Source organism: Coturnix japonica, chromosome 4 (assembly GCF_001577835.2).
Source record: "Coturnix japonica isolate 7356 chromosome 4, Coturnix japonica 2.1, whole genome shotgun sequence".
NCBI classification, from domain to species: Eukaryota; Metazoa; Chordata; class Aves; order Galliformes; family Phasianidae; genus Coturnix; species Coturnix japonica.
In genome coordinates this window covers 11,881,054-11,903,117 of record NC_029519.1, presented here as the reverse complement: position 1 = coordinate 11,903,117, position 22,064 = coordinate 11,881,054, and the positions used below count along the sequence as shown (strand labels likewise).

The window sequence follows — 22,064 nt, the reverse complement described above, 5'->3', positions numbered from 1 at the left end:
CCCTTAGGAAACAGAGAACGCAGAGATTTGAGGGCACGATGCTCGAGAGTTGTAATATCCCGCTGCAGTGTATTAAGGTCTCTTATTGAAGGGCCGGAATGCTTAAGGAATGAGGACTAGGCCAACGTAACTGGATGCTGTAAGGTTTATTTCTGTGAACAAAGAGCAAAACTGTGCCAGTTTTTTTAGGGCTGTAGAGCTGGAAGAGTGTCAGGCATACTGCTAAGGGTGCATCTTTTGTCTGAAAGAATAAAACCTACGCGTTATTAGTGCAATAATTCACTGTATTAAAGTGCCAGAGCAGTCCAGTTGTAAATGAGTTACACCCTTTGCGGTTTTTACTAATTCTCAATCATTTAAATGTGCTGTGATCCCTCAGTGTGCATGCACCATCTCAACCGCCTCGCTGAATGCTAATGAGCTTCTACTGAAAGTAATCACAGAAAGACATCTCTTCCACATCAACACCTATTACCAGCTCCAAAATTGGCTTGTTAAGCTTACGAGGGATATGCCCATCGTTGTGTAGCTGCCTGTAAAAACTGGAAGTCACAGCAGGCACTGTGAAATAGAGCAGTAAGATGGACTTGAGGACTATCGTGTCGTGCCCATACCAGGGAGATGTCTGAGTGTTTAGCAAATATGCTGCAGCTATCCCTAAGGCAGTGTAAAGACAAGGTAAAAATGAAGGAACACGCTGCATATGGAAGTCCATATATTAACAACGCAGCTCCTATAATTAGAGGCAGGCAGGAAGCAATATATTAAGAACACGCTTTTATCTAGCAGTGCCTTAGATCAGCTCTGAGATTTTCATTGCTTCCTCCAGCAATCCAGCTGGCAGATGGTGTCATTGCTTTGTGGCTGAGATCCAGAAGTGAAATGTATGTCTTGGGTTTAGCTAGCACTAAAGGGAATCTTGAGTTGGGATGTGTGTACCCAAGCTTTTCAAAGACCAAGACCTTTGTCTTCCAAGAATTTCCTGTGATTGGTAACTTCGGGTTCATAACTCATTTTAATGCTCCTCCAAGGGTTTAGCATATCTCAGTGCTGTCTTTAGAAATGTAATTGTTTTTTTATCCATGATGGCTACTTTTCCCCTTCCATTCATCTATTCTCAAATAAATAGAGTAAATTAATCCAAATGCATCTCCTCCAAAATGCCTTTATTTTTATGAGCTACACACTACCTCCACAGTGGAATTTGTGTGGTTCTTGTAGAGGAAAAAACTAAGTACCCACTTACAGTATCTTTTATTAGCCAGATGATGCTTTCAAAGTGTTGAGAAAACATTAGCAAATTAGTCTTCATGCCAACACCCAATATGTCAGGGGTGTCTTCATTTTTATTTATTATCTTCACTTTGCTGTGAGGGTTACTGAGACATCCCAGATAGAGCTGTACAGCACGTTAGGGTATATTCAAGAAATTATTTGCTGACTTAACGTGTCATGGACCAGTGGCCACACTAGGGGGTGTACCCCGCAGATTTGTGTCATATTAGTTTGCCAGAGTATTTTAGCATTTAGTACTTTAGAATTTTAATACTGGCAATGTAATATTTTGTGGGAGTTGGTGTAGAAAACGTTTAGATTAGAGACCTTTTAGGTTTTGATTCACAAATCTCTGTGATGAGTTGCCAGGCAGGGGGTTGGACCTTCACGATCCTTGAGGTTCCTTCCAATCCAGGTCATTCTATGTGATTCTGTGACTGTGTGATGATTCTGTTACCATTCCTAGGGCTTCTATTCCTTCTACTAAACTTCTTTTGTCATTTATTCTGAGCAGGGACTGATTTCTGTCGGAGTTACACAAAGAGATCCTCTGCTTATACAGTTAACTCTACAGAGAAGCATGTTCATGACAGGACTTCATTTTGAAGGCTAAATTCCCATGAATTCCCTAAATGAAAGGAATAGATGTATTTCTTATGTAGTTAGGGGTTGCTTGAGAACATCTTGAGAATAGTTGTGTCCGAGCGGTGCCGCTGGGCGGTGCTGTTCTGGCTGTGTTAAGAGCAGTGATGAACGATTAGATTAGCGACAGACTAACATCACCTCCGTCATTTAAACCAGCAAGGCGCAAAGCTCCGTGATGAAGAACCCCACGCACAGCTCCATCTCCCTCGCCAACTGAGGATCCTCCACACACACGTACCGGGATGGCTCTGGCGCCGTGTGGTACCGCCCCGCCCCGCTCCGCCCCGCGCTCCGCCGCCGTCCCACAACCCCCAGCGCTCCGCTTCCAAGATGGTTCTCTGGGCGGCCTCCTGCCCTCGCCGGTTGCTGCTCGCCATCGCTCTGGTGCGGCCTCCGGCGGCCGCCGCCTGCACGCACGGATGGTTCGCGGCGAGCGGGAGGCGGCGGGGACCGAGCGGCGTCACGGTGCGTGTGGACGGGCAGGAAGGGAGGGAGGGAAGGAGGGAAGGCTTTGGGTGCAGAGAAAGGGCGCCGGAGCTCTGGGGGCTGCTGGGCTCCGTGTGCTGGGCCTGCTGGGCTGTGAGTGCATTGCTGGGAGCCATGGGTGCTCTGCTTGGTGTAGCTGTGTGTGCGGGGTCACCAGCCGCTGTGCTGACCCTACGTTCCGGCCTGACCCTTCCAGGCTGTGTTAGTGGTGGCCGGTGTGGGCTTCTGCAAGCGAAACATGGTGTTGGAGGTGCTGTGTGTTGTGGTAGTGGAAAGCTGTTCCAGCACGAAGGATCTTTTCACAGGGAAGTTGCTTTTAGCATTAAATTGTGAGGGTAAGACTTTGCTTTTGAGCTTGACATCAGTTTTGTAGTCAGCTTCTTATTACTTCCAGCAGTTAAATGTGGGACGAAAAGACTTGTGTTAAGGGAACAGTTTCGTAGTTAACTGCTCCTTTGCAAATGATTGAATACCTTTGGCTTATCTTTGCCATCTTTTTGGATGTGGTGTTGAGGAATATGATTTAGATAGGAAGTATTGGTAATGGTTGGACTGGATGATCTTTTCCAACCTTGATAATTCTGTGATTCTGTGCTCTATTTTCTATATTCTGGAGCAGTCAGCTCTTTGTTATTCCCTTTTTTCCTTTCTTATCCTCACCTGTTTCTCAGTGTTTGGGCAGTAATTCTGCTCCCACACTTCTAATAGCTCAACTTTTTAAAAGTAAAGCACTCTGTAGGCTGCTCCGAGCACAGGAATGAAGTTAAATGCTCACATCAGACCAACTTCTATAGTCTAAACAGTTTCCATCCTCAAGTCAGCATTAAAAACGTGGTTTTGCTGTGCTAGTACCAAAGCAACATCCATCTTCTCTAATTCCAGCGGGGCATGCAATAAGTTTGACAGTATTCAGTTGCCACCGCTGTCTTTGGATGTTATAAGCTTTGTGCTGGAGATGAGCGCTTGTAACTGAGGTACAAATTGGAATTCTTTCTGTCAGCATGTTCCAGTGAATGATTTTGATTGCAAGTAAGGGATCGAGTACATATCTTAGATAGAATGAGTCCAGCTTTCAATAATTCATATGTGTTTTTCAATGTGAGTGAAGGAAGTGCATCTCAGAGATCAAATGAATTAACTTTCCATAAATTCTCCGATAGCTATTAGTTCAGCTTGATAATAACCTTAAGCCTCTTATCCTTCCAAGAGCGCTGCTGTTTATGACGAACTTCTCATTGTCGCCTTGATTTATTGCCTCTGACAGGCAGAGTTCTGATACAGATGGCAATCAAATTAATGTTACTTAGGAGAAGAGACGGGCAGGACTGAGCTAGTAAATCTGGGAGGCTTTTAGTATTGAAACTTATGTAATAAGAGAAGCTGAAGCTGATGCACACCAAGTATTTTCCCATGTATGTTAATATCTTGGTACTTGCCCAGTATTCCTAGGAATTTCAAATGCTCACAGCGAGCAAACAGCAGTGAAAGCATTGTGATGCTTATAATCGCTTGTTTTAATCCTTTGAATATTTTAGTTTTTATGTGAAATGCTGTGGGTTGTGCATGTAGCATGTACATATGGTGTATATATTTTTAGCAAGTGTAAGAGCTCTTCTATGACATTTATTGCTCTATTGTAGGTATCGATTGTGGGTTAGCTCTTGCACTAGCTTGTTGAGTGTAACAAAGGGCAGTAATTGTGACATAAATGCTTATGACCCTCTCTTAATACTCAAATATAGCAGACTTGTTTGGACGCCGTTGATAATCCACGTCCTTCTTCCCTCCCACTTGTGTTTCAGCAGTTTGATCAGCCTTGCTTTTCTAAATGATCGGATATATAACCTTTGTATCCTGGAGAGGAAAACAGCTGAGCTTATAGAGTGACAGAGCTGATGTCATAAATATCGTGGGAACTCTGATCAGGATCAATTTGCTGTTGAGATAAATTTGTATATCCATAAGTGTCGTTCCTTCATGTCACCCTCCACTGGTTCAAGCTTGTTTTTCTTGATTCTGTAACAGGGTTTGCCCTGCATCCAAAATAAAAGCTTAAACAGGGGAAAGAAACATTCAACCGAAAAGACACAACAGTATATAAGTAGATAGCTATTTTAATATGAATCTGCTGAACTCGAGGCATATGCGGAGGAGTTTCTTTCAGAGATAACTTCAGCAGCTGTATATATAAAGCATGGCTTGGGAAGCTGTTGTGAAGTGCAATGGCAGAAGGTAGAAGAGACTATTTTTTTCTTATGTTATCTTGGCCTTCCAGCCTCCGCATGGCATGAGATAGTGTGTTCTTGTGCACGACTTAATGACATCCCTTGCCCTGAAAGGGAGTGCAAAGTCTGCTTAAGGGATGTATGGAGAGTAACAGTGTAAGCTTCAGCCCTGCTCTGGTTTTGTTAATAATGCTGTGGTGGCTGGAAGTCTCACCACTGTGGTAAGTTGCTCACCTTGTCCCTGTTCAGTTCTTCATTTCATTGCTGAAGTCTTGGTTTTTAACAAGAGCTTGAGAGAAGAGGGGAACTTGTCATCTTCCAGGCACGTGTTTCCCCACATATCTTGTGCAAATCACACGCCCTTGTCACTGTTTTCATCTCTCAACCCTGTAGCAGTTCGCGGCCCCAGTCAACTGCAGACCGCCTAATGCAGTAATTGAGATAGATCTGCTGGTGTTTCGACAGAGCTTGTTTCTGTGATGTTTCTCTTGTACTTCAGTCAAAAGAAATCCTGTGGCAATTCCACACATTATAAATCATTAGTTAAATGTTTTTGTGGTGCCTTAATGCGTTCTCCAAGAACAGTACTTAGCTTCTTTCCAGTAACTGTTGGGGAGTCAGTTGTCTGTTCCCATAGTACTGGGACTATATAACAGAAATGCATTCTGAGTTATTGAGTTTGATAATACTTAGGATTAATTTATTCTTTTTCTTGCAAAGCCAAGCAAGAAAACATGATACTGCTCAGGAGAGGTTCCAGCTGTGTTGTCTTAAGAAAAGCCAAAACACAGCAGTGAGCAGTTGGTTCATCAGCCCTTAACCTTCTCTATGGCATGACGTTTCAGCAGTCCTTTATCTGCACCACTTGCTTAGAGAAGTATAAATGCTGGCATAAAGACACCAAGGATGTCAGTATGCTGTCTGCATGCTGTAACTGCCTTTGCTGAATTAGAGAATGCTGCTGCCGTTGTATTGGTTGTATGGCTTCATTTGGTGTTAGGTCCTAGGTTGCTGTCAGGTACCACCGTGGTGATGGCTCCAAGGAGTGTTTAATCTTCCTCTTGCATGTTGGTGGGAGCTTTATCCGAAATAACGGTGCCTTTGTAGCAATTACATTAATTTGCAGTAACTTGGGACATGGTGAGGTCTCTCAAATCCCTTGTCTCCTTCTGTTATGTTTTCTGTTTATGAAGCTGTCACTGTTCATATGGAGACTGTGTTAGTTTAGATGGAATCTATTGTGTTGACAGCAAGTGACAAGGTTATTTGCAATGAACTGCCTTACAGATGCAGCTCCTTAATTCAGCTCTGGTCTGGGAAGCATCAGGACAGTTAGGTCAGGCCAATGAGCTCTGATAAGTGTGCAGTTCTGATGTTTACTCTTCCTGCGTGTGTTGCTGTAGAATGGAGGTGCTGGAAATAACCTGCCATCAACCAAGCTGTGATTTGTAGTGGTCCTAAAGCATCCCAGGGAAGAGCTGTAGCTGTGATTGACCATGTGGAGTCAACTGAGCTGAGAGGGAGTGAAAGTGGCAGAACCTATAGCATAACAATTTGTTTCATAAAATAGGACAAAAAAAGTTTTAGAAGACAAACTGGGAGAAGACTTAAAATAAGAGGAAAGGGAAAACCTGAGGGCTTCTGTGATGCAAAAATAATGACGCCTGATGGGACTGAGTATTAAGAGAAGGAAAAGTTTAACTGTCATTTAGAATTTCTGATGGTTGCATGGAATTTATTTTACAGCAGCTCCCCACCAGTTTTCATTCTCTTTTCCTGTGGCCAGTTGTCAAAAAAAGAAGCAAGCCATCTGCCTCATTACCATGTTCTGCTTGTTTACTTAAACCAGATGAATATTATCTGAATGCGAAGTGCCCGTTCTGCTTTGCTCTCTTACATTTATTTATTCTCCTTTTTATTCTGTAGATTCCACCCATCTGCAAACGAAGATCATGGCAGAGTCTGGGAGGTCATTCGAGGCCGCTATTGGAGATATCAGATGTAGGTATAAATTTCTTCCTACTCACTGGGAGGAGGAAATCCTTGGAGGGTCGTTCCATATTCTCCCTTCCCCCCAACCCTTACAATTTTGAAGTACAGCAAGTTAAAGTTTATGTTTCCACCTGATGAAAGGAAGGAGTCTTGAAGCTTCAGACTTTTGCACTTCCCTCACAATCTCTTTGAATCCCTAAAAACAAAGGATAGCACAGCGCATTATAGAGAAGAATTCTTAACATTGCACACATTTTACGTTTGTATTTAAATTCATGCTGCCGGGCATAGAAAATACCAATGCCTGGAAAGCTGTGAGTTTCCTGTGAGCATATAGGGCTTTATTACTTCAAATTCCTGCTTAGATTGTGAAGTATGAAGAAACTTTGCAAATTTATTCTCATCGTTGTGAACAACAGGATGTCAGGCTCTTATTCTTGTGAAATCTGCTTGCTTTAGTGCTAATGTAAACATAAGGAAGATTCATTTTTTTAATGAGTTCATGGAATGATGATGATGTATTTCTAAGCAGCGTATTTGGCTTGAATGAAGTTAAAACGTGTCTGTGTTTTTTATTACTTTCATGAAAAAACAACAAAACAATGCTCATAGAACAGACTTAAGCTAAAATCTGCAGAGTATTTTGACTGTGTCAAATAATCTTTGTAGTATTCTTTAAAATACAAAAGATGTGAAACTTTGCTTTGGGAAACTCTGAGCTCTGGTATCACACCGTATCTATACAGTGAGATTCCTAAAGAGCTTGTCAATAAGTTTTACTGAAAGAAGGTTGAAAACACCAGTACATTTTCTGAACAAAATGCAGACTCTTCTGGTAAGCTTTAACATGTCTGTTGTTTATGGCAAGCACACTGAAATTGGAATAATAGTTAGCTGTTATTCTTTATGGTGCGTCTACTTGGATTTATATATTCAGATTTTTTCTCTGTATTCATTTAGCAAGTCATCTTACTCATGTCAATAGGAGAAGGGAGCATTTGTTTTTATGAAGTGGGTTTGTATTGCAGCTGCACCTGTACATGCTGTTCCAAAATGCAGCTGGGGCTCTGGACCTTGTAGACTTTTATCTGTCATACGGTACCAGTAGGCCATCCTCAGCCTCATAGGAAAGGAGTGGGAAGTGAATTTACCTCCTTCTTTTGACCCCTCAGTGGAGCTGTATTTTTGTACGTGAAAAGAGGATTATTGCTTAAGTATGTCCCACTTTATTTATTAACATGTCCAAGAACATTTATCTTCCAAAACTTTTTCTTTGCAATGTTCTTTGCTCTATTTCTTAGTTGTAGGTGTCATTTTAACATAAATGTTTAAGACTGTTTTCTTTACCTTCTGGCTACTTGGAACATTGTCTTTGCTATACAGCTATATTTATAATTCTCTTATTGTTTCCTTAAGCAAGGGAAGGTTTTTGAGGTAGAATCTTTTATTAATGCAAACTAAGTCAGTTGGAGGGTAAGGGGAGAAAAACAGACTTACGGTTGTTCTTTCTGTTGGCTTTTAAATGCATGTTTCCTGAGGTTCTTGCAAATTAACTTCTCTTTTTCACACAGATTTCCCCAAGCTTGCAAGTGGTAGAAAAGAGAATGTGTTGGCATGGACATGCAGGTGGAGGGCTTCACACAGATCCAAAGGAAGGGGTAAAAATTGCTTCATTATTATGTTGTTGTTTTTTTCCTTAAAAATGCTGAAGACCTCAAGCAGCGATTAATTAAAAGCTATTGATAGATGTTTGAATGCTGTAACACCATAGATTCTGTTTACTTGTTAATGTAGCTCTTAGATTAATACGGTTATTATAAGTGTTGGGCAAAGGTCTTCAGTTTCATTAAAATACAATGCTAGTGTTGCATTCCTTTGTAACTTCTCTGCATTAAGTTAATTCTTTTTCATACCAAGCGTGTTTTGTTGTAGCTTAATGTGGTCTGGTGTTCTTTTTTGTGAATCATCCATCCCCGTGACTTGACATTAGCTTGTGGGTCCAAGTTAGCACATCAGCTGGTGGAACTGCACCTAAAGCAGGAGGAAGAAACCTAATGAAATTGTGCGTGTGTTTTTACTTTGTTTTAATGTTGATGCATCTGGTTTACTTTGACTACGTTTATAATCAGGAAGCACATATGTAAAAATAATGATGATAGGTATGTAAGGAGAGGCAGTATCTTTATTAACCCAAATGGTTACAGTTAGAAATTGAGGTGGGCTTTTGGTTAAAGCAATGTAATGTAAACTTGGCCTTTTTAAAATTACAAAATCAAAGAACTTGAGTTACGTAACTTTTGTCTTTGCATTTGCTCTGCATCAGATGCTGTGTATGTTTGCAGTGCTGTGAGGTGTCTTTTGACATATTTCCTAGGAAAGACAGACTTTAAAGCTAAGAAGCCATTCATCTCCCTAGTTCATACGGTTTAGTTGCAAGTCACATACCCAGCTTCACAACTGACCTATCTTCAGGATTGCTGCAGGGCTTTGTTTGTGCTCTCTTTAAAAAGCTGCTCCCTAAAATGCAGGGGTTTTCCAACCAAACCACCTGTGTGGAGTGTGGAAAAATAGAGTGACAGTGGATATAGAATCTGAGAGGTTCTCAGCAGAAGTGAAGGAAACCTGATGTGACAGTGTAGTTCTTCCATGCGTGCACAGGTGCACAAAAGAACTGATACTCAGATTACAATGGGAAATCATCTCCCCCTAGAATTATACCTCCAGAGAAACTGGAGGGAATGCACACCAGCAATATTAAACCTGTATCTCTTCCAGTTTGCTTATTTTTGACAAACGAGCTTATTTGTTCCAGAAACTGATTTGGGGACTGACAATTTAAATTCCTCCTCCTTTACCAGCTTCAGGGAATAAAGAGCTAAATGCTAGGGATGAACAAAAAGAATGTGTGTGTGAAGGGCAGTAGGTGTTACCTTCATCTCACAAATAACTGGAAGATTGCAAGTCTGTTTTGTTACAGAAGAAATTGTGCTTGCAACAGTAGCCAATGTGCAGAAGGCTGAAAACAGTAACATTATTTTACTATTTTCAGTCTGGTGTGTGTGTTAGGTTTCTTTAAGTGGAATAGGCAGCAATAAAAGCTGTGGTGTCTGACTTGTTGCTAAGCAGTTATATATTACTTTCTTATGGAAACATTGCTAGTCATGATGGAGTGCAGATAATTAACCTGCCCCTACCATCATTTCACTTGGTTGCTATTTGGTTTGCTAGTCACTGCTTGCCCTCCATGGAGGGACTGACAGTAAGAAGACAAAAAATGAAGCACTTTTTTTCCCCTGAAGCTTGTTTGACGTATATTTAAGCTGATATGGCAGGTTGAAAAGGAATCCTACCTCACCTTGCTGTTTTGCTTGATAAGTGTATCATCAAGTGGTGAGCTAGCATAGTATGGCTCAGCTGAGGAATAGTACTGCTGCTTCACTCACTGCATGTTGCTGACCATGGACTGAAATGTGGTTTTATTTTTTTCTTAATAAGTTATGCTTTATCTCATGTAAATGAATTTGCAGGTCTGACTCCTTCCTGAGCTGAAACCCAGCAACAAACACTAAAGAGTTTTCTGCCAGTCGCGTAAACTGAATAGTCTCATTGAGGTGTTTCATGGCCTCCAGAGGTGGTTTGAGAAATGGGCTGGGACTGTAGAGTTCAGTGCTGCAAAGAGATGGAAAAGCAGAGGAGGAATCAAGCAGTTAATGGCTTGCAGAATTATCTCAGGCAGATGTGAGACAGCTTATGCTGGTACAATGCAGATGATGATAGAGCTTCCTGAGTGAGTACACAGAGAGCCAGAACAGTCTTTTTTCATTTGTCAGCAATGACAGCTTAAATGCAAGTCAAGCTACCACTTTTGTCCATCACGCTTCTGGTGGATCTTCCTCCTAGCATAAACTTCACATGTGAAGTAACAGGGCCAGCCCACTGAATGCTTTGCAGTACTCAGTAGTCTTGGAGATTGTGAACAGAAATTATTATATATGTTATTTAGGTGTTCTAGAAGGTGTAGAATCTGGGACAGTCAGGGACAGGAAGAGAGACAGTATTTATTCCTTCACAAATAAGTCTTAAGTACTTTGTAGTATTTAAAAAAAAAAACAGGCTTCAGCTACTTTTATAAAGACTTTTCTTTGCTACCTGCTCTATTGCACATTTATTACTTATCCTTCTGCTACTTCTGTTTCTTTAGGAAGGAACCTTGGAAGAAAATATAAAGCATTACTGCCACTTAAAAGGTTAAAATAAACACCTTTTTCTTAACATTTACATACCACAAAAATCTCAGAAGAACTTGAGTTCATTAACCAGATGGCTTATTCTTAATATTGATGCTTGCATAGTCAGTTTTCAACTTGTGTTTCTGTACAGGAGTAACATTTATTTCATGGTGAACTTTGATGTAGTGTGCACGCATTTTGCATCTCCTTTGATATTTCTTCCTGTCCCTTTGCAAGGCCTTTGGCAACTGTCTGACTGGCTTCTGACTTCTGTCGCAGTTCAGAGCCATGAAAAAGCTGAAATGGGTTCCTTGTTTGCAGCCAATGTACTTCTCTCTTTTTAATAGCTTTTCTGTACAAAGTCTGACTATCCAGTAGCAGCGTATAATGAGAACTGCACTGTTAGTGCTAGCATCTTCTGTATTAATGGGATCCCACTTTTTTTTTTTTTACCTTCCTTTTTAATCTGTAAGAGCTGATCAAAGATACTTTCCAAATGTTTGAAATGCTATTTATGCATATGCTTAGCTCAAATTGAAAGACTGACGTATATGCTGTAGCAGATACCTCCATGTCTTCAGTGGGTAGCACAAAGCAGAAATAATTCTGCATCCTCTGTTCCCTTATAAGCCTTTGATTATATCAATTTTTTTAAAGTCATTTGAAATGTGCTTACGCTTTGTAATGCTGAAATATATTTGCAATTGTTGACAATATACAATATTTCTCCTGATGGTTGTCTTTGAAGTCAGTGACTGCAAGCTCTGGGATGAACTTCCCCAAGCTTTTAAAAGCTTACACTTATAGGATTGGTCTCACTGGTTGTCTTAGCTTTTAACAGAACTCCTTTCTCATTCATTCACGCTGGATCTTAACAGAGTATTTCTATTCTCATAGGCTTAGTTCTCAAAGTTGAAGTCCTAACGGGTGAGGCACACAAACTAGTGAGGGAAATATTAAAGTATGTTGTAAAATTCCCTTTTCAGTGAGCTTCTGTAGTGAATGGTGACCTTAAAGTAAGGACTGAGGTTTTTCTTCTTCTTCTCCAGTTCCAAAAATTGCCTGAAATGAGAATTTATTTGCTACTTGCTGTCCTCCCTTCAACTTTAGATAACCTTCATGTCTTTGACATCAACTCCAGTGTATTTAATGCAAACAATGAGGTTTTGCCTCTTGCATGTGAACTGCATGCACTTTTATTCTTGCTGCTTTTAGCTTTGGAGTTGGGTGGAATATTTCACAAGTGATACATTAGTTGTATCTACAAAATAACCTACCTTTATTTAAAAAAGAAATCTTTAGAAGGTTTGTTATCTCAGTTGTGAGAAAAGAACTCATTGGAAGAGTTCCCTTGGAAAAAAAACAACCCTAAAACATAGTGACAAATGAACTGAGCTAGTTACGTTCATCTTAAAAGCCTCATAAAGCCTCCTTACCCAGATTCAGAGGTCGTTCTGTTAAATGAAGGGATGGTAGTTGAAGCTGAGCGTAGGCAACTAGACCAGTTCTCTTGTTGGTAGTTAGGGCTAACTTCATTAGACACCCGTTGAAGGAGTACTTTTTTGTTCCCGACAACATGCCTTAGGAGACACTGGAAAAATAAAGGGATTTCTCACTTACCTGCAAAGGTAATAGAACAACAAAAATCTGTACAAGTGGGGATTGGAAATGCTTAAATTTGCAGTAATGCAACCAAATAGTCTGAACTGAAAGTTATACTCTGTTCAGTGTATGTACTATTGCAGGTGTTTAATTTCAGATATAAGAATTCTTGTAATGGTAGTGGTTTCTTTTTAAATAGTGCATTTAATTGCAACTCAGTGTTCTCCAGTCTACATTCTTTACCTTTTATACTTTTTTTTTGCCTTATTTTTTGTTTGTTAATATATGTGTGTATTTATTTATTTATTAATTTTCCCCTTTGTTTGCCTCTGTACTGTGTTAAAACAGCTTCTGAAGAAGGAATTGCAAGAAATTGCAATAGTAATTTCTGTGCAGAAATACTGGGAAGATTAAAAAAAAGTATTCGTTTATTTGTTCTGTGAACCGTTTCAGCTATGGTTAATTGTGTCTTTCTCTGTTCCATTTTTGTTTTACTTGCACTCTTGAGAAGACGTTAAGAACAATTAATCTGTTTTATCAGTGTCATGTATATAAACCCAAAATCTTACAGCTCTAAGTGTTAATAGGTGGTCCTAATATTGAACATTGTGAACTGTCTCCCTATCGAATAAAGTTCTGAAGTTATCCGGATCTACACAATTAATTCTTAATTACGCTGTTATTTTGTTGTGGGAGTCTCTTTATAATGTGATGCCTTTGTTTGTTCTTTTCAATAGCTGAAAGAGATAGATGCCAAAAAGATTGTCAGAGCGATGCTGTCTTATGTGTGGCCCAAAGACAGACCAGACCTGCGAGCCAGAGTAGCCATATCTCTGGGGTTTTTAGCAAGTGCAAAGGTAAGAACAAGTGTTCCGTTGTATTATGATACTCAAACTCTTCTGCAACAAAGTTAGTGTTTATTAGCTGTTAGAGGGAAATATCCGTGTAAATGTTTTCTACAGATTAGTGAAGGATATAATTTAAATCTAGTGCAAACCTTGTAGGAATAATTCAGAAGGGCAAATGTGAGCTTGTGCAAAAAAATGTTTTGGGAATAAAAACCACCAAAACAGTTAAAAATATTGGAAATCAATTTTGTAAGCATCATTGAGACATATGGCTCAACCAACTTCCTCCTACGTAGGGAAGTTTTTACCAAACATGAGGCTAATATTAGCATCTTGATGGGATAAGCTGAAGTAGGTGCTGCTTAGCAGTGAGTTTCAGCACTCGAGTTAGTCTTGCTGTGCTTCCTTATCAGCGTTCGGCACCGTTGCTGTGTTGTGAAAAGAGCAAAGAAACAAACTTGAGTTATGTGGCTGATAAAAGAAGAGTACTTGGAAAAGAAACGCGCTCGTTTATTTGAACTGAAAGGGAAAAGCCAATCTTTTGGTGTACAGCACTTTCTGGTAGAAGCAATCTATCAGGTGGTAGCTGGTACTGTCTTCAAGAGATATTTTAGTTTGTGCTGCTGTTCAGGAAGTTGCTGATAATGCTGGTGATGACTTGCAGAATATGGCATATTTGTACAAGCGAGCTTCCATCCTTTCTGTATAAAGTACTGCTTTCGTGTGTGCTCAAAACTATCTGGGAAGCTGTCTGCTCAAAATGAACGTGCTGAGAGTTTTTTGCTTTAATGTGCCAGGTTGTTGCCCTCACAATAATGTTCTACTTATTATAAATTGTTGGTTTGTTAAGCTTGTGTGTGATCTACTTTTCAGTACACACCATCTACAGATGTACATGCAAATTCTTTTGAGTTTCTTTTTAAAGCCTTTTATTGGTATTACAGATAGTAATCTGAAGACAATATTGAAAGAAGTTTAAAGTACTTCTTTTGTAGTTTTTCTCGTTTGCCTGAAGGGTGGCATGGAGTTCTTCCCCCTTATTGGTTTAATGAATGCTGTTTTCTTGTGTGGTCTGAGACATGAGTGATGTTGCTTAAAGCTTTTTTCACTACTAGTAATTGTAGCAGCAGTAGCCCTGCTCAGTCATGGAAATATCCAGGTAGGTTTCTCATACCTGATACATAACCACTGAAGGTTCTCAGTTTCTTTAGACTTGGAAATAATTGTTCTTTGTAGTTTGTTATAGTAGTGCTTCCTCAGTGGAGAGGTTAGTTAGCCATTTTGGCTTTTTCATTCCGAATTAGGCATGCCATGTCCTATTGGGCTTGAACTGCAGCTTGGTCAGAATGCAAACGAGGCGTTTGGTTTAAAACCAAAATCTACTGCGAGAGACAAGTTTTCCCCACTACCCTGTCAGAAAATCAGGCTTCTAATAATTGCTCTTTAGGGAAGTAACTGGAAGTTGGAATGTGCTGACTGTTCTTTGAAATTTCCTACTTCCAATTTAGTCTGGAATCGCTGATGTTCAATACAGCTTCCCAAAATGAGAGAGTAGAAAAGCTGTTGAACTTTCCTTGGGTTTTAGGAGGTCCCTCTTAGGTGTGTTTTTTCAGAATGTTTGTTTTGGCAAACAAGAGCTTCATTTGGAAAACACACGATAAGCTCTCAACAGATGTATGTTGTAAATCTGGGGTGAAAGTTTTTGTGGAAATCATCTAGCTGTGCTTTTCTGTCATTGTAGAGCTCTATCAGAACTCAAAAATAAAGTAATTTCAATTTAACACATTACCCCTCATCACCTGCGCTATATCTCCTTTTACTTTGTGGGGTAAATTTTCTTAAATTGCTCCATATTTTCCACGTGCTCATATGCACGTAGTTATTGTGGCATAACTGACATGCAGTAGAGAGCTATAGAAAGTGTTGTATCTCTGAGCCCTGAACATTGCTTTTCTTCCACAGCGAGCTAAAGGTCGCTTTGTCCTACAGAAAATTAAATACAAATCAGCTTACCTGTAAATTGCATGGACCATGTAAAAACCTGTGCAATTTCCTCATTTTCTGATCTGGGACCCTTTGTTCAGTTTGCTTGTGGGGTTAATTACAAGGTACTTAATAGACCACACAAGCAGTTAGTTAAAGTTTCGCTGCTATTCAGTTGTCAGTACAAGAATGCCAATGTGTCTTTCTCCTTGCTGCAGTCCTGGCCTGCTTTCTTTGTTCACTATGAACTTGTCTGCATCTGAAGGATTTCCATCCTCGGTATGCGTTTGCTGTAAAGGTTGCTTGTTCTTAGGGCTTTTGCATAGAGAACCGTATGATCACTTTGCCTGTCACCTTCCATCACAAGAAATTCTTCTTTTAAGCCTTTTGGCCAATTTCTTTTGGGGTTTGACAAAAAAGTTTGAATCTTTATACGTCTGTGTGTGTGTGTGTATGTAATTTTTATATATATAGGGGTGTGTGTGTGTATATAAATATATATGTAAGTTTGACATCTTAAAGAAAGATAGAAGCTGTGGCTCTGAGAAAGAGGTTGTAGGATAGCTTCAGTTTTTGGGCAAAACTACCACAGTAATCCTCAGCCCCCAGAAAAAATCTAGGTCCTCATGACAGTTTGTGGACTTGCCCACAAAGCACAAAGAAGCTGCAGATCATACCTCCTTTTTTGTGCTGCTTGTGAAATAATTTGTCTTATTTCTTATCTCTTTCAGTCTTCCAGTTCAGTAAAATTGGGTTTCAAAACAAAAGCCAGTGTGTGTGCGGCTACCGAAGAGCCTGCAGTTATAATCCGTCTTGACTCCTTTAGTGGGGCCCAGTTACCTGTCATTGAACAGATTATTGTGATTTTTGGTTCCTCTTGGTCTACACATAAGTGCTAGTAGTATTGTTAGCCTTCAGAGTGAGCTGTTTGTATAGCTTTTATGACTGAGAGTTGACAGGATGGAGTCTGCTCCAGGGCTAGGAAGGTATTTTTTTCCCCTTTGAAGACTTGTTATATTATGACATGCTTTAAATTTTTATCTTAAATATTTATAGCCTATCTAGACTTGTGTGATGTGAAAGATGCACCAGTACGACAGGTAAAAAGAGAACACAAGGCATTATCTATGTTTTCAGACACATAGATTAGCCTGCACAGGTTTTGCGGTTTTTCCTTTTTCAACATTCCCTCTCTTTTTTTTTGTCTACTGGGATATATACAGTAAATCCTTTACTTCTCTTCTTCCCTTTTTCTTCTTTGGCACAAGAAGAAAAAGTGCTCTGACTCTTGAGGACCCAGATTAGACAAATGGATGTGACAGAATCTCTTGTCACCTCTGTCAGTCTGCAGTGGTTTTTTGGCCTTGTGGTCACGCCAAGCATGTGTTATTCATGAGCCAGAGAAATCTTTCAGATCGTTTGCATTTCTACTGACTTGTGATTCTGTAAGCTTCAGGAGAATAAGTTTGGCTTAATAGATGAGTGTAGTACTGTAAATGTTGTCTCTGTGTGAAGATAATTGCATATCTGATCAGTATCTGATCGCATCATCGTTTACACTCTTCTTGTGATTACATGGAGTTAGGTAATTACAATAAACCTTTAGAAAATGTTAGTTTTTTGACAAATTCTGGATGAGAAGGAATTTAAGAAGTTTAGAAATACTACTGAACAAAGTGTGCTTTAGGTAATCGGTGAATGCGACGAAGGTGTGAAGCGAGAAGATTGTTCCCTCATTTGGACCATGTTTTCTAGATTCTGTTATCTATCTTGCTTTAAGGGATGGAATTTTCTATTCATACTCCCCCCCAACTTGAGTTGTGTGAACTTTTATACTGGTCCAGAGATAAATTCAGTTGTCTTCAAGTTGATGTTTTTCATTGGATTATTGGCAACACTGTAGACCAGTTTTTATCATGTTGGAGCTCAGCCTGTCACTAATTCATCATCTTTATTAAACAAGAAGTACTGGGAAAAGCAAAATGAAAGATAAGACTGTTTGCCCTAAAAGTAGTGCAGTCTCACATGGGAGCAGAAATGATGGTGCATTATCAGCTTAAAACAGTGCAGCCATTTAAAAAAAAAAATCTTGAACTCATTTAAGCAAGATGTACTGCACTATAACCTGCTGTTAAATGTGGGCTGTTAAGCTGAGATGACTTCATTGGTGCTGTTTGCTTTCCAATAAACTCAGGCAGGGATTAGCTATTCATTCAGAATTATAAATAAATGTGAACATTATCTATATTTTTAAAAAGGCTTAAATGGGGATTATTATCAGACTTTCAGGTATCGGAAGGACGGGGGAAACCTTAGTGAGTACACTGCATAAGGCAGTTATTGCACACAGGAGCTTTCCCTACCTTTGCTAAAAGCTTTGTGTTCTGTGCCAGCAGATCCAGGCTTTGAGGGATAGCTGCAGTTTGTGCAAAAGCCTGTCCAAATTTTGTTTCTATGAATGTGAACAGGATCTCATTGACTAAACAAACCGAGTAAGAAAGGCCTGTTCGTGATCACATTCTCTCATCTCTCTTGCAATAAACTTTTTGAGATGAACTTTTTTCTCTTTGACTGGAAAGCAGACTGCAGTGACAGCTGATGAAATGTAATACTATGCTGCCTATTATTCAGGCGTTATCCTGCAGGAGTCAGAACTACAGCCTGAAGCAAGGCTTTTAATACTCTATTGGATGGAATTATATTGATGTGAAAGAAGATATTTCTGCAACGTTGAAATTTAAATTAATTGTGAAGGAAAACTGCGGTTTAAAGAATACATCTTCTTTTGTTGTTGTTCTTCAAGTGGACTTGAAAATATATCTGTGGTTCTGTTTCTGAGCTACCTGTAGCACAGCATTGTCTACTGATGAGTAAAATCCCTGCAGAGAGATTGGTGAGAACCTGCAGGAAATGAAGACAATCTGCATTACAATGTTCTTATTTTCTGCTGAGTAGCATCTCCCAGGAAAACCTGCACCTTGTCATGTTGGTCATCAGTGTAACACAGATGATAGTATATAAGTGGGTAAATTCCAGAGGAGTATATTTGAAACAGGACTTCATCTTTGACCTGCTTTCTGTTTTAAACCACTAACTAATCAGCAATAGTCTCACCTGTGTGTCTCATATTTCATCTGTCTTCTCTCAACAATTGTGTGGAGTGTGCTGTGCTGAGAATTTTCTTGTCTTTTTCTATATACTTATTTTGCTTGGTGTATTTCAGGGAGGAGAAAGGAAGAAGAGAAGGAGAGTTCCTTCTCCATTTGCATATGAAGCTCTTGCCTAAAATAATGTTGAAAAGTAAACAGAGCAAATTAAAGAAATTAACACAGTGGTTTTCTTTAATCCTTTAGTTTAAAGACTCAAAATCCAGTTTTCTCTCTTGGTTCAACATTAGTCTTTGGTACTTAGTAGCTTTTAAAGCTGAAAATATTTTAGAGGTCTCAGTCTCACTTCCAACTTGAATTTAGACTAACTTTATAAATGTTTTAGCACTCTTTTCACATGAAACCTAGTTTGATCCAGTTAACTTCATTTTATTTTTTTTCAATGGACTTTCATCGGTGACTGATGTCCCTAAATACAATTGAGATGTAAGTGGGAGTACAAAACATTTGCTGGAGAGAGCTGGAATATTTTTAGGCTGTTTTTTGTTACCGTATGAAATAATTTGTCATCTGCCTGCATTTCTTTTCCTTATTACCTTAATTAAATAAAAAAAGTCCTTTAAGCAAGGTCAGCTGTCTGCAAAGTCTTTAAACATCTTCCATGATTATAAGTCTTTAAATTAAGGTGCTTGTTCAACTGCTAGGAACCTTTAATAACTTATTTCAAAATCTTAGGTAGAAACGGCTTGGATGAATTGTGTTAATTAAATTTAACGGTATTTTTCATTATTGGTATAAATGGGTGGTGTAATAATGAAATATTAACAAGAATTAAGATCTTTACACTTCCTGAAAGATTGTCAGTATTTTTCTTCTACACTCCAATTGTTCAAGGACAAATTGAGAAAAGATGAGTCTAGAAGTTGCTCTGCTTATGCATCTTAACTGTATCTTTTTCAGGTGTAGAGATGACATCACTGTTTTTTGGATAGAAACTGATAATGTGTGAGATGTGTAGATGACCCTCCAGTACTGAGCGTAAAGACTTAATAGTTTGGAGGATACTGTACTTAAGATCCAGAGAGTCATACCGCCAGCACAAAGTGTTAAAGAACTAAATGTAACAGTACAGCTAATTCAGGAAAAATCTTCATGTGGCATAGGTGTGGTTTAATGCATGCAGACTAATTGGTGTTCTTCTGCTTTTAGGCTATGAATATATTGGTTCCCTTCATGTTTAAATATGCAGTAGACAACCTCAACCAGGTATCTGGAAATGTGCTGAACATGAGCGATGCACCAAACACAGTCGCAACCGTGGCAACTGCTGTTCTCATAGGCTGTAAGTGGGATTCCCAGATCTGTAGACAGATGTTTGCTATTTTTATCAAGGTAGAGGGATAGTAGAGCTTCCCACCTTCACACTACTAAGCATCTGAGAGTTATTCCATAGCAATTTCTGTGTTGATGTCTTACTTCCGATGTTCTGTGAGTTTACTTCTGGTATTCCAGTTAGAAAATGAAATGATGCTTATAGAAAAAAATCGCTGATTATAAATTCTATCCTTTGCTAAAACCAGCTGAGAACGGAACTAATCTAAAATGCACGTGCAGTGGTTTGTAAATGAAAAATAACGTTAAGTTTTGGACCAATTAAATATAAGTTAGACTTGAAATAAAAATATTTGAAATCATATAAAGAATGAATCTTAGATACTTTCATGCACGAAAAGAATTTGAAATTTCTTTTTTTTTTTTTTTTTATTTTACATCTTTTTCTAGATGGCATCTCAAGAGCTGGAGCAGCATTATTTAATGAAGCTAGGAATGCAGTATTTGGGAAAGTGGCTCAAAATTCCATCCGAAGGATAGCAAAGAACGTTTTTCTGCATCTTCATAACTTGGATTTAGCATTCCATCTAAGCAGGCAAACTGGAGCTCTGTCAAAGACCATTGACAGAGGAACGAGAGGCATCAGTTTTGTTCTCAGTGCACTAGTATTTAATTTGGGACCTACCATGTTTGAAGTGGCGCTGGTCAGTGGAATTCTGGTAAGTGTGTGTGTTTGTGAGCTGGAATTGTCTTGTATAGTAATAAAACACTGATTTTTCTTTTAGCAAAGTCTGCAAAGCATTAGGAAAAGTAATTATTGAATTTACAAGTTGGTTATAAAAACAGCTGCTATAAAGGGAAGTAATACATGGTTTTCAAATGTAGTTACTGTATTTGAAATCAGGTGTTTGGTTGTTAGTATGCTAAAATCTAAGACTTGGTTGTGCAGTTCAGACTAAATTATAATTTGAAAAAAATAAGTCTTGCTTATTTCCCTTTTTTGAAGGATTTGAATGTAACAAGGGAAGTTAAAAACACTGTTGATTTTGGGTTACGTTTTTATAACCTTTGGAAGTATCAAATTAAGCTAACAGCCAAGCCAGCCTGAATTTCTTCTGTCTTTTCCCTCCTTATGTGCTCTGAGGTCGAAAAAAACATTGCAAGCTGTTTTGCAAGGCCATTTATTTCTGCTGCTGTCTTCAGCTTTCTATCGAAATCTACATAAGAATCGTGAAAACAAATGTTTACGAGAACAACAACATTTATGTTTATAACAGCAAAAGTAGCTTTTTAGTATAATATAGTAATTCACTAGCTCATGTATATATCTCTTTTTTTTCTATCTATGCTATTCTTGCTGCTTTCCTTTTGAGTTTATAACTGTACTTAGTCTTAAGCTGTTCAAACTGAGGAGGGACCTTCAGTCTTCTCACCCATGGAGCTCAGATATTGTGATTTTTGGGACAACGGTGAAGCTTTTTAAACTACAGTTTTTTGTTCTGTTTAAATCTTCTAGTATTACAAGTGTGGAGCAGAGTTTGCATTAGTTACCTTGGGGACTTTGGGAGCATATGCAGCCTTCACAATAGGAATTACACAGTGGAGGTAAGGCAACCCTTCAGATTCATCAGAGTGCTTAGTGTTGCCTCAGCCTGAACTTTTGATTGTATTAAACCTTTACTTTGCAGGACCAAATTTCGGATAGAAATGAACAAAGCAGATAACGATGCAGGTAATGCTGCAATTGACTCGCTACTGAATTATGAGACTGTGAAGGTAAGACCAATCATTTCTGCTGGGCTCTTTGTTTCTATAAGCCTAAGCAAAGTGAGTCATAAGATTAATCTTCTACAGGACTGTGTATTTGGAACTATAGCATATGTTTATAAAAAACACTCATTTGAAGGGTTCTGCTTGGAAATTGTAGGTAGAGTATCATGAAGGTTGACAGCGGGGCTTTAAAAATCTCTTAGCTGCGGAAGAATGATAATTACTTCATGACTGAATTGCTTTGACCATCAGGTTATGGAAATTGAGTCTTTAAGATAAAGTTTGTATTTCCATAGGTTATCTTCTGAATGTCAGTCTGCCACATATTGTCTTCTCAAATGACCATGTACGCTGTTGGTATTTCGTAGCATACCATTGCAATTTTCACTGGAAGGAGTAGGTCTCTATTTGATTTTCTACTGCTTCACTTAAAAAATCATATACAGAGTTTTGAAACTGAGCATGCCTATACTGATTTCACGTTGTTAACTGGAGAACTAGAACTAGATAGAAATAAGAAGAAAGCAATAGTGTGAGAGCTACTGTTCTCAAAACTTTAACATTATCGCA

The 22,064-nt window shown here is 39.0% G+C and overlaps 1 protein-coding gene across 3 annotated transcripts in view; it reads left to right on the top strand.

Moving 5' to 3' along the window:
• The window catches only part of ABCB7 (ATP binding cassette subfamily B member 7), a 40,905-nt gene that overhangs the window by 5,111 nt on the left and 13,730 nt on the right, over window positions 1-22,064 (top strand). For 2 of the 3 annotated variants that reach the window (XM_015860544.2, XM_032444594.1), the window contains 7 exons: window positions 6,558-6,632; window positions 8,195-8,281; window positions 13,192-13,311; window positions 19,602-19,734; window positions 20,175-20,443; window positions 21,241-21,329; window positions 21,413-21,500. In XM_015860544.2, coding sequence (XP_015716030.1) covers window positions 6,558-6,632; window positions 8,195-8,281; window positions 13,192-13,311; window positions 19,602-19,734; window positions 20,175-20,443; window positions 21,241-21,329; window positions 21,413-21,500 — 861 coding nt within the window. Of the gene's footprint in view, window positions 1-2,214; window positions 2,386-6,557; window positions 6,633-8,194; window positions 8,282-13,191; window positions 13,312-19,601; window positions 19,735-20,174; window positions 20,444-21,240; window positions 21,330-21,412; window positions 21,501-22,064 lie in introns of those variants that run through there. The other variant, XM_015860543.2, reaches the window with a different exon arrangement.